We start from the raw sequence: 12438 nt of genomic DNA, 5'->3' as shown, positions 1-12438 counted from the left end.
AAAGCTCTGATTGGCAATTTGGTCGCTGTTTTTTTTTTTTTTTTTTTTTTAAGGAAGTGCATGGTTTAATATTTTAATAATTAATTTATCAATAATTATAAGAAAAAATGAAATTACAGCCTCTTGGTTGGGCAGCTCCGCACCCCAGTCGAGTTTCTCTCAGTTTATATCCATGTTTGTAAAAAAAAAAAAAAAAAGGATGCTTGCTTTACACACATCTCGCCCCCGACAGCACAGAAGATCTATGTAATTTCAAGGTGGACACCCACGATTAGTGTCACCAGTTCAGTATCTGACCAAATGTCTCCTCTTCTGTTCCTGAGATATGACGTTGAGTAATGGACCGAAAAGTGTTTTTACAGGTTGTTATGATGTCACAGTGAAGCTGACCTTTGACCTTTTTGAATATGAAATGTCATCACTTCATCCTGTTACACATCTGTGTGAAATTCTGTCGTAACTACATATAACTTTATGTATGAAGTTATGGCCAGAAACAGGTTTTGTGAGGTCACAGTGACCTTGACCTTTGACATTCGACCACCAAATTTGAATCTGCTAATTCTTGAGTCCAAGAATGAGAGAGAATGAGATGAATACAAAGTCATAGTGACCTTGACCTTTGACCACCAAATTCTAATCAGTTCATCCCCTGACCTGTTTATTTATTAGTACCAGGAACTTCTTCAGTGGAAATGGGCCTATTTGGGGGGCAGGAACTTTACAGGAACGTCCTCTCGCTCGGCCCTCTCAACCGCCGTGTCTCCACTGAGAGAGCGGAGTAGGAGGAAGGTTCCTGTAAAGTTACCGGGCTCTGGATGTGACGTAATCGTTGCGCAACCATTTTAAAATGCCAGCTTCGCCTGGACCTCTTTGTCGGTCCATTTGTCGTATGATTTGTCTTCCATTTCTTACTTTTTTTTTACTTATGCCTGCTTTTAAAAATGCAACTCCTCGTCTGCTGAGTTTAAAAATGCCGGCTATTTTGTCGCTTTCTGTTGACGTCACATCCCGCCTTGAGTATATGCAATCAGCACCAAGTAAACCCCAAGCCCCACCCAGGAGTTTTTCGGGGACGTTCTGAGTACCTACTCCGAGGCAGGGACTTGTTTAGCCCCTGTAAAAGTTCCGGAACTCTGTCCTTCGGGGGTGGTTCCTGCAGTGGACACACGCACCAACGGCCCCGGCCCCGTAAAATTACCCCGAAGTTCCTGCAGTGGAAACGGGCCTACTGTGCTCTGTTTCTTTAATGCAGCAGGTAGGCTACCTGATGGGCGGAGTGACTGTCCATGTTGGGAGCACCTGGGCTCGATGCTCTCAGTCTATAAATACCCTGTCACTCTGGCTGCGGCGCTCTCTTCCCTCAAAGCATTGCTTGTTACTTTCACACCTCCAACACCCCACACTACACACAGCACTCATGCAGACACACACCTTCACCACTGATTCTACTGATAAACACATCTCACCCTTACTTTATTTAGTTGTTTTGTTTCCTGTGTTTAAAATATTTTTGTCTTTAGACTGCGTCTCCCTCTTTTTAGATATAGATTTACAGATATTTCATTCACGAGCATGGGACGAACGCACAGCCAACGATAAAACATAATGCTTCCTGCCATGGCTATTGCCAGAGCAAAGACATCAAAAACCAACTAATTTTGCACTTTTCACTCACTTTCCTGCAATTTCATTACAAAAAAATACCTACAAACACAACAACAGGGGTCGCAATTTTTTAGAAAAGCTGCCGTGACATTTTAGGTCAAAACAATTTCCCTAAAAAAGCAAAATCCTGGAGGGACTGGTCAGTGATTCATAAGCAAGGTCTGTCTTTTAGTGACAAATCACTAAATCACTTTCTGGTAGACATAAACAAAACAGGAAATCCATGCACAAAGACACATTATTGTTTTCCAAAAAGATAATATAACCTGTAGTACCAATACTATTCCTCCATATACCTGGAAGAAACGTCTTCTTCCTCTTCTGTATTTCACCGGACAACGCAGTTTAGCATAGTTCCAACACAGAGTATGAGAGTCCTGTATTGCCCAAAGAGTTTACAGCTATTGCTGATTTTTAACTCTCGTCCCTTGCTGGGCTTTGAGTTGGAAAGATGAGACCATTTCAGCACTAACACCACTGAATAAAAGCCAGAGCCAGTGCAGCACAGCCTGTTACACAGCCCTAATCACAACAAGGAACAATATGTTGGATATTACTGCAGCATTTTATGTCAGCGTGTTCTGTCTGCCTGCGCCTCACTGTTTTCTGTGCTTTGTCTTATTGTACCCAAGGAGCTGGTTATCATCTCTGCTCTCCTGCCAACCACAGTCACTGTACTTCCTGTGTTATGTGACTTTCTGAAGGCAACTTTTAAGGGTTTATTGCAGCACTGGTGGCCTGTTTGATATCGCTGTTACAGTGAACCCCTACCTGAGAGCGTCTCTCTGAGTACAGTAGAAGCACCACAGTGTTTTAACACTTCATAATATCTCCACAGAGATTAGAGACGTGGCTATCCAAGCATTGTGTGGCAGTGTTTGGCAGTGAAGAAGCCGGGTTACATATAGACAGAGATCAGCTGTGTTACAGTAAGTCTTCAGTTAAACATGTAGCTGCAGGGTCGACTTCAGACCAGCAGGGCTGACAGGCGGCGACACGGAGCTCAGCTGGTGATTCATACTTTGGAAAGATGTAAATGAGAAGGATGTTGAAAGCAGTGATTTGTTCTGCGTGTTGAGTAACTGAGTGACTAACTGTGGTTTCACTCTGTAAGTAACATCATCGACAAGTCACTGGGAGTCCTCTCTATTCTCACAGAGGCTGAGCAAACAGGGACACGCTGATGTATAAGCGGTCATCTGGCCGGTCAGCTCAGAAATATTCATCAATGGATGCCCACAATAGGAATGGTTTCAGTGTGTCCTCATTTCAGTTATTGTTTCACACACTCACTGATTAATATTAGTGCCCAGACGTGGCCAAAAAAAAGTGACCCTGGTTTCCTGTGATGTTTTCAAACTCAACACTACAAATGGATTCTCAGATGCATCACAATTCTCTCTTACAAGATTACATCTTGATGCAGAAAGTCAATAACTGGACATTTAAAACCAAATTCTCACCATTATGATCGTCCCTAACAATTTTGTACGACCTGGGTGAGCGTTCCTCACAGTTGAACCAATCAGTGGGTGAAACGTTAACCTGTACGTGGAATTTTCTTACATTATTTTTTATTAATACCATAAGTTAGAACATAAACATATCTGTTTATTTTAATTATGGATCATTAAAAATATGTTTTAAAAGTAGCAAGTAGTCATTCTGAGAGAAAAATAAATCACGTAAAGACAAAAAGATTTTGACCCATCGAGGTGCATCTATAGTTGTTATACTCGCATCGTAGTCCTCGGAATTGCAATCAAATTATCATACGTGCTGAGAGATTCCCACACCTACTCAAAACCAGTAACTTCATCTGGAATCCAATGGGTAATGTCCCCCTCAATTATTAAAATCCCAGTTTTACAGTTGAAGTTTGACGGACTCACTTCAACATCAGTCAACAGTGTCCTCTGCTCAGGTTTTGTAATCCAGGTGAACTTTAAAGTGATAAAAGTGCAGATACACCCATGTATTTCACATGCAGTCATTACCATGTGCTCACAGCTTTAAGAGGAACTGGAATTACTGCCCTGTGGTTGTACATCTCCACACATTAGTCAAGTTTTCTTACAGTTTACATCCATGTCTGTGAAAACATGGATGCTTCACACACATCTTGTCACCAGTAGCACAGAAGATCTATACAATCAGCACAGTTTCAAGATGAGTGTCATCACTTCAGTATCTAATGGCCAGAAAATTGTTTTATGCAGAATATTATGTCACAATGAAGTTGACCTTTGACCTTTTACGATACAAAATGTCTTCACTTCATTATTTTATCCTATCAGACATTTGTGTGAAGGTTTGTCATTATTAGAGTATACATTTTTGAGGTCACACTGAACTTGACCGTCAACCTTCAACCGCAAAATTCTATTTTGTTCTTCAGTCCAAGTGAATGTTTGTGTCGAATTTATAGAAATTCCCTTGAGGTGTTCTTTAGAGATTGCGTTCACGAGAATGAGACAGATGCAAGGTCACACTGCCCTTGACCTCTGACCACCAAAATCCAATCAGTTCAGTGTTGACTCCAAGTGAACGTTTGTGCCAAATTGAAGCAACTCCCTCAAGGTATTCTAGAGATATCACATTCACAAGACTGAGACAGATGAGGTCACACAGACCTGGACCTTTGACCTATGACCACCAAAAACTTATCAGTTCATCATTGAGTCCAAGGGAACGTTTGAGCCAAATTTGAAGAAATTCCCTCGAGCAGTTATTGAAATATCACGTTCACAAGAATGAGATGGACGTACATCTGAACAGACGGACAACCTGTGTTGAAAAATATAGCCTGGGTTTTGCCTCTCAGGCTACATACACTCTGCTCTCACTGTCTGATGCAGCATGACGCAGACACTGGTTAAAAACTCAAGCCCTCATTCATGTTTTTCGGGATTTACAGTTGATGTGTAATCATAAAGGTGTGGACACACCAAACCGACATCAAAGAACTAGCGGCGATGAAAGCCAACTGTTGCGTCGTCTACGTCGCCTCATGTCGCCTCACGTCGCCCTGTGTCAGTTGAATTTGAACACACTACAAAGACTACATCCAACGGCAAAGTAGCACGTACGTTCTGTGCCTGCGTGAGAGAGAGCGGAGTGAGAGAGTGGTACATCCTGTCAGCCGAGGGGTTTCCTATCTCTGCAGCCGAGCAACGCAGCACCTCCACGGACTATTACATCCAGACGGTCCCGGTGTTTCCTCCGCAGGCTCCGCTAGCCGCTCCCAGCTAGCTCCGGTTTGTTATTCAGGTTAAAGTGGGAAGAAGCAGCGGGTCTTTTGGGCAGCTGAGTGAAGTGGAGCCTGAGGAGGAAGCACCGGTTAGCCCCGGTTTCACTACAGGCAGATTCACTCGCTACAGGGGTGAGGAAATAAAACCTGAACAGCCAATCAGTGATCTCTCTAACCAACTAGCTCTGCTGCTGATTCAACATGCTCAATCGGCTGAAAAGCCGCAAACGCCAAAGTGCCGATGGTGCGGGACACACCGCAAAAACTAGGGTGNCAGGCAGATTCACTCGCTACAGGGGCGAGGAAATAAAACCTGAACAGCCAATCAGTGATCTCTCTCACCGACAAGCTCTGCTGCAACATGCTCAATCGGCTGAAAAGCCGCAAACGCCAAAGTGCCGATGGTGCGGGACACACCGCAAAAACTAGGGTGACAGACGCTCACTGACAGCCCGACTTTGGTCGACAGCCGACCGTCGGCTTGGTGTGTCAGGGCCTTAAAATCTAGAACTGAAGATCAATCAAAGCAACAGAAGAACTCTTTCTCCTTCTTCACGCACCATTTTTAACTCATGTTACTGTGGCCTGTTGTTGAAGATGCTTTATCTCCTTTAATAAACGTAACAACACACACTCCTCCATCACTAAGCTGTCAGCTAACATAAAGCAATGACAATAAAAGTACAGACATATTACTTCTTCAAGTTTTTAACAAAAGAACTGCACTAAAAACTTAAAAATGAAAGGTAGAAAAACAAGAGCAACCACTACAAGCTTCTCCTTTGTGATGAAACATCAGATCATTTTTTAATTATATTTGAATTAAATACAAGATATCGACAACATATCATATTCTATCCCCACTGATCTCAGGTCAGTGAGTGAAATAAATGATCACAGAGTTAGAAAAGCCTTAAAATGTCACGTCAATGGATGTTTGGCAAATGTTAGTTTATTATGACTCCTGCACTCTTTAGAGAAATCGCTGCTGACGTGTTAACTGACAGACTTTTTAATGAGGTGGCTCCTACAGAGAGTTTCTGTCCATCAGCTATCAGGAGTAACTTTGAAAATAACAAGACATTCAAAGAGAATGTGTGAGCTGCGTTTTTAACACAACTTTTCTTTTGATGAACCTCGACAGCCCTCTGGTATCAGCGCGAGTACAGAGGAGAGACGCCCCGAGGAGACCGCTCAGCTGTCTGCCTCCACTCACGCTCTCAAGTCATATTTGCATTAAAGATACCTTTATGTCAGCCCATATATTAATCATATTTGATGTTTTTACCCTACCTACTCTGAACATAAGTGCTTCTGCCTCCACCATCCGTCAAATCAAATCCACTACCAACAGTTTGTGTTCAGCGTACCACGCAGCTGCGGCGGCTCAGCGACCAGCCTGCTTTAACGAGGAGATAAAATGTACAACTGCTACTATGGTGCTGCTCCAGGTTTTTTCTTGTCTAGTAAAGACACAGTAACTGAGTGACCAGCTGTGCTGATTAAACAACAGGCAGACAGCTACAGCACAAAATCATCAGATGTGAAATAACAGCCAGCTAACAGTCAGATAATGGCTGGTTGTGGCTGCTGAGTGAGACACAGAGACAGCTGACGTCCGTCATTTAGAGGCTGCGGGCTGTTCTGAGTCCTCAGACTGCTGAAACTCTGACAGACTCAACTCTGGGCTCTCAGACAGATGTGACGGAGATGAAAAGAGAAACAGAGATGTTATAATCAGACAAGAGGCTCCATTGTCCAGATTTTAAGAATTAAAAAACTTTGATGGTGCATTTTACCATCTCATGACTTTATAAAACGACTTCATAACCGCAGTATGTCAGAAAAATAACCAAGTTATTTGTTTCAGGCATTTTTTTAAGCAGTAATCACAAATATTCCCAGTTCTCGTTCATAATTAGGGAGATTTGCACTTTTTTTGTCTCTTAAGATAATAAATTGAATATCTTTGGGGTTTTTTCTGACAGATATATTTTTTGGAATTTTGTTTTTCATCACAACAAATGTATACCCCGGGTTACCCTCGTCTAACCTCTGTCAACCATCTTCACTCAAAGTTACGCAAATATAATAATTAATATCAATTTTCCGTGACTGCTTATCCTGTTACTGTACGTTCAAACCACAAGCTAGCAAAGTGGCAAAGTCTCTTGCGGACGCCCAAGAAGCACGACAATCAAAAATATTTGTGGCAGCTTTGGTCGCTCTAGTCGCTCATCATGTGAATCATTCGAACATTCGATCGCAAAGCAGACTACTGGCTTGAAAGCAGCGTAGTTGCTGCTTGCAGTTGTCCAGTCAAAAAGCTCATAGTTGGCCTACACAACGTTATGTTTGGTCAATGAAAACAGAAAACGTAGGTCATCCCATTCAAACCAAGCAAAGAAGACTTGCATGCTACGTCGCAACATTAGCCTGCAGTTCTCTCCTCTATTACTAACATTACACACTTTAAAACTCACCGGACCAACCAACTACCTCTGTGACGCGGTCCCAAGCCTCATTCTTTTTATTTTGGTCTCTGTAACTGAACAGCGACACATTATAAAGGACTGAGTGGGCGCAAACGCAAGTAATCAGCTTCTCTATATCTATTGTCAGAACAAGTGTGCTGTAGGAACCAAAGTTACATGGCTTATTCTCTGGGACCCGCTTCATCGAAGCACGTCAGCATTCTGACTGGTTGCCGCCGAGCCGCGTCAGAGCTCATTACAATAAAGGTAGACGAGTTTTCACTCCCCTCCGGAGCCGCTCCGGTCGCTTTTGTCGCCCAAGACGCGCGGCTGATGACCAGGTCGCCCAAGTTGCCGGGCTCTCATTGAAAATTAATGATTTCCGCCGTTTTGGGAGCTCTGGTCGCTTTTGGTGTGAACGTACAGTTAGGGGTCGCGGGGGGGCTGAAGCCTATCCCAGCTGACACTGGGTGAGAGGCAGGGTTCACCCTTGACAGGTCACCAGACTATCACAGGACTGACACATAGAGACAGACAACCATTCACACTCACATTCACACCTACAGACAATTTAGAACTCCTCACTGCAGCTCCTGTTGAGGATCTACGAGGATTTACACCCCTGCGTGACTGCTGGAGGCTGTGCAGCCATTGGCCACCATCAGATCCAAATTCTGCTAATAATAATAATTTGTAAAATTTCCTATAGAGACAGAGTGCAACGCGTCATAATCTGAAAGCCATGCCCCCAAAGGGCCAAATCAATAAATTAGTTCAAGTTGATTAAATGTATCACTCCACACTGACGCCCCCCAACGTTTTTTTGGTCTATTTTTGTCGCAATTCTTGAAGCATGATCTGCGTAGACAGCTGCTAATCACAAACACATCCCACTGTGTATGTGTTCTTAACTTATTCACCATATCTTGATTGATCAGCTCCCAGTCTGTGTGTGAGCTTGTTTCACTCCATGCATATTTCCCTCACTCGCTACAGCAGACGGGGAAATAAAAGCAATGAATCAACACATATAATACTGTTGATTTCTTCCCATGGAGCTGACATGAAAACTATTTTGGTTCAGTAGGTTTCTGCTGTCAGTCAGCCTGGTGAAGGCAGGTTAGCTCTGTCCACACAGCTCCCCAGGGACTGCTGCTGACAGACAGCTGAGACATATATGGAAGAGAGAGTCAATGTGGACTGGATGACAGGACGCTCACATCTCGCTGCCCAGTAAGAAAACACAACAGGAGTTCTCAGGGAATTTCACACTGTTATGTGCATAATGCTAGCATCAGAGTTAGTAACAGTGCGGTTTGTTTTAAGGGAAAGCTGGCAGGACGGGATCATGGGCGACACAGGTGTGACATTACGATGAGGTGTTATGCGTGCCACCCACTGCAGAAGACTTAAAAAGTAGCTGTTAGCAGCTAACTCAATGAACAAAAACAGCAGCCGAAAATGTCCACAAATTGGGAAAACAATGAGGTCCAGGAGCTCCTTACCCTCCACAAAATCAGCAGCCATATAACAGGGACTGTAAATGATTGTTATTGCGATGTTATGCCATTGTTATTGTTTATCAAGACCTGCTGATGGGTATGTTAAATGTCACACTAGAGGCCCACACGGCTGTGTTACATGTCAAGCCTGTCATGCCTCTTTTGCTTCCAGGACACCTGCATGCTGTCTACAATCACCCACTGAAGCGATATGTTGCCACCATGTTTGGTTCTGTGTGAAAATGCAAAGGTGTCATAAAGAAGGAACTTTGTAGCAACCCTATAGCACGATCTCTGTGTCAAAGGGCTGAAGAGACACAAGGAAACCAGACGGTATGTTTCTTACCCCTAATACCGCCATGCGTCGACTGTGGATGGTGCAGCGGCCACGTCTCTTCCTGCGGTTGTGCGGCCGTCAGTGTTAGCTCCTCATCATGAAGAGCCTCTCATCGGAGCCTGAGACAGAGAAGAAAAGCAAGTGCCAAAGGTGTTAGGAGGATTTAATCTGAGATCTCATCGATGCTGTGACATTTAGAAAGTTGGACACTTAAATTGGAAACTTGGAAACTTTCTACCTATAACCAGTTCAGCTTTAAAGGAACAGTTCATCATGTCAGAAAACACGCTCAATATTTATTTGATTTATTCTTATTTAAAAGGGACCATGTACAGTTCAAAACATAAATGTTATCACGATGCACCGTACCGAACAGCAGCTTAGAGCTAATTCACAACTGTAGTCTCTTAAGGTGGATTTATACTTGTGCATCAGCTCTATGCAGAGCCTACACATGTGGCCTACATCGTTGTGAGCATTTATACTTGTGTGGTAGTGTGTCTGTGTCACTCTGCAGTTACACCTCCAAAACACTAGTCAGTGGTGGGGTTTCTGTGTAGTGCTGTAAATTGTAGTTGATTCAAAACACACATTAAACACACATTAAACATGGCTTAACAGAGACAATTTCAAACACAAGTACACAAATCAGCTTCACTATAACTCGCAGCATTCACAGACAAACACTTGTCTTTATCTGGACACATTTTCCCCACAAATACAACATGCTAACGTTATTAGCACAAGCCTATGGCATTTTACATTGTATAAATTAGCCTAGCAGCTAGCATACTTTACCTTTTCTCATATGAAGCCAGGGACAACAGCAACATTTAACAAAGGTAAAGTTACAAAATTCGGCTCCATTACAACTCACAAGGTTCACTGACAAAACAATTGTCTCATACTAAACACGTTTTCCAAACAAATACAACATGCTAATGTTATTAGCACAAGCGTATGGCATTTTACATTGTATAAATTAGCCTAGCGACTAGTGGAGATTTCCTCTGCTCATATGAAGCCAGGATAAATCACACACAGGACTTAAAATGCTATTTTTGTGGAGGCTTTATTGTTTTCACAATTTACTGTATTATTATCTGTGAAATTAAAGTGAATAAAAGCTTTGTTTCCACTGAGGGAAATGGTTTCAGCTTACAGAAATAGACAGGAGGTCTGCGTCGCCACGACATGTAGTCACATTTCTGGGGAGGTGCACATCAGGCTACACGTAGGTTATGGCGTCGATTCGATGCAGAAGTATAAATCCTGCTTTAGCAGGTCAGAACAAAGACCCAGCCAGTAATACAATATAAAGTTGTACTCACACACAAATAAGAACACAAGACAAAAAGTACAATACAAAGCTACACACAACACATCCCAAGTGAATGTTTGTCATATTAAAAACAAGTCATAAAGTCCAGATTTGAAGGTCACTGCGTTCAGAGCTGAGCATCTTTTCACTGTATTTGCTTTGTTACTCAGAGTTAGATGAGACAAATCAATACCACTCTCATGTCTGTTTGTTCAATATGAAGCCTGCAGCAGCCAGTTAGCTTAGCTTAGCACAAAGAAAAGCACATCCAGAGCTCATCAATTAACATGTTAATTTAGTTTGTTTGATCAGTACAAAAGCTGAAGAGTGAAGACGACAACGAGCTACTCCTTAAATCAAAGGCTCTTAATTTGGTGATGTTTTACTGAACAACCAAAGAAAAGAAAACTACCTTGAGAGAGTCAAACTGCAATGGAAACTCTAAGGAATAAATACTTCACTGTACCACCCACACCGTTTGATTGACGAGCCAAATACCACAGCTATGAATGCGTGCCAGGAGCGAACAAACGAAAAGGAGATGATCTCATGTACTACCACTTAAACACACCAGTTTAATACTGTCCAGTGTTCCTGAAAGTTGCAGTCGTCCTCCACAGAGGGCAACTGATTTCCGTCCTCCAGCCGGGCAGCAGTGACTCGTCCTGCCATCACTTCGTGTGATTCATTGCTTAATTGTAGGAGTCCGACCACTCCAGTCACGATGGGAGAGGGAACGCCAGGCGAACACCCACCACTGTTTCATCCTCCTCCAAACACACATACACGGTTTAAAAAGAAAACAGCCTTTAAAGTCTCTGGTGACAACAGTAAGTCTGCCAGCCTGCCTCCGTCTGCTCATCAGACCGTGAAATTAGCCCAGTTAGTCGACAGAGATGAAATGTGGCGCGGGGCGGCTGAGGACACACACACACTGTACCGCTGCCTATTAGAGAGCTGCCACGCACAGAGGAGCCTCACACAGATGTTATCGTCACATGACGCCCGGCGACTCCTCTGTGATGTAATGTTTTATATGTGCCTTGTTGGGGGCTGAGTAGAGTTCGTGTTCACACCGAGGAAACTCATGAGGGTTTCCTCTTTTTGTTTGGTTTGCTCAGACAGGTGTGAAAGCATAAACCTGTCTGCGCTGACAACATCAAACACCAGAATGTTGAGGGATGTGGGGATCAGAAATCAGACACTGACATTACAGATAAAGTTGACGTTTGATTTGAAATGCTTTGGAATCATCCTAGATCTGAATTTGTCGAAAAATAAATTGTTATAAAGGTGGCTGGTACTTCAAATTTAACCTGGCTAATTTTAGGCATATAAAAGCATTGCTTACAACAGAGGCATCCAACCTCTTTATGCATGCAATGACCTTCTCCCACATAACATACTGTTCCACAAGCTGGTCACAAGCGAGCACGACAACTCTGAAACCAATTAAATCCACTCACAAACAGACACTGGAAACGCTTCACCACTGCCACATGGCGCAAAAGTACAGTTCGATAGTTTAAAACATTTTGCAGATGCTTGCCTCATCTTAAAGGTCCTGACACACGAAGCTGACAGTTGGCCGTTGGTCAGCGTTTGTTGCCCTAGTTGGTGCCGTGTGTCTTGCGCTGTTGCCCCTCGTTGACACCTTTTCTTTGGCTGATGTTTTGGCCGCACAAAATAGAAGTGAGGAAAGTAAACAAAGAGTTTAAGTAAGAGGAAGTGAGACCAAGACAAACTTGTTCCATAGGGTCAGATTGTTTTCCCTGAGCCATTGAGCTCTTTGGCAGAATTGTTTCCTGATGGTTTGTCACTCTTCCCTGGCGCATGATAAATATGCTCTGTTCTTTCAACATTGAATGGTGTTGTAAATTTGCTAG

General features: G+C 43.1%; 1 protein-coding gene across 1 annotated transcript in view; it reads right to left on the bottom strand.

Annotated features, from left to right (window-relative positions):
- LOC126389250 (polycomb group RING finger protein 3) overlaps positions 1–12438 on the bottom strand; it is a 104123-nt gene that overhangs the window by 53578 nt on the left and 38107 nt on the right. Inside the window, exon 2 of the mRNA XM_050042830.1 lies at positions 9241–9350. Within this exon, the coding sequence (XP_049898787.1) occupies positions 9241–9255 (15 nt within the window). The 5' untranslated portion in view covers positions 9256–9350. The remainder of the gene's footprint in view (positions 1–9240; positions 9351–12438) is intronic.

This window comes from Epinephelus moara, chromosome 4 (assembly GCF_006386435.1).
Source record: "Epinephelus moara isolate mb chromosome 4, YSFRI_EMoa_1.0, whole genome shotgun sequence".
Classification (NCBI taxonomy): domain Eukaryota; kingdom Metazoa; phylum Chordata; class Actinopteri; order Perciformes; family Serranidae; genus Epinephelus; species Epinephelus moara.
Note: the sequence above shows the minus strand (reverse complement) of the source record. Positions and strands in the feature narration are given on the sequence as shown.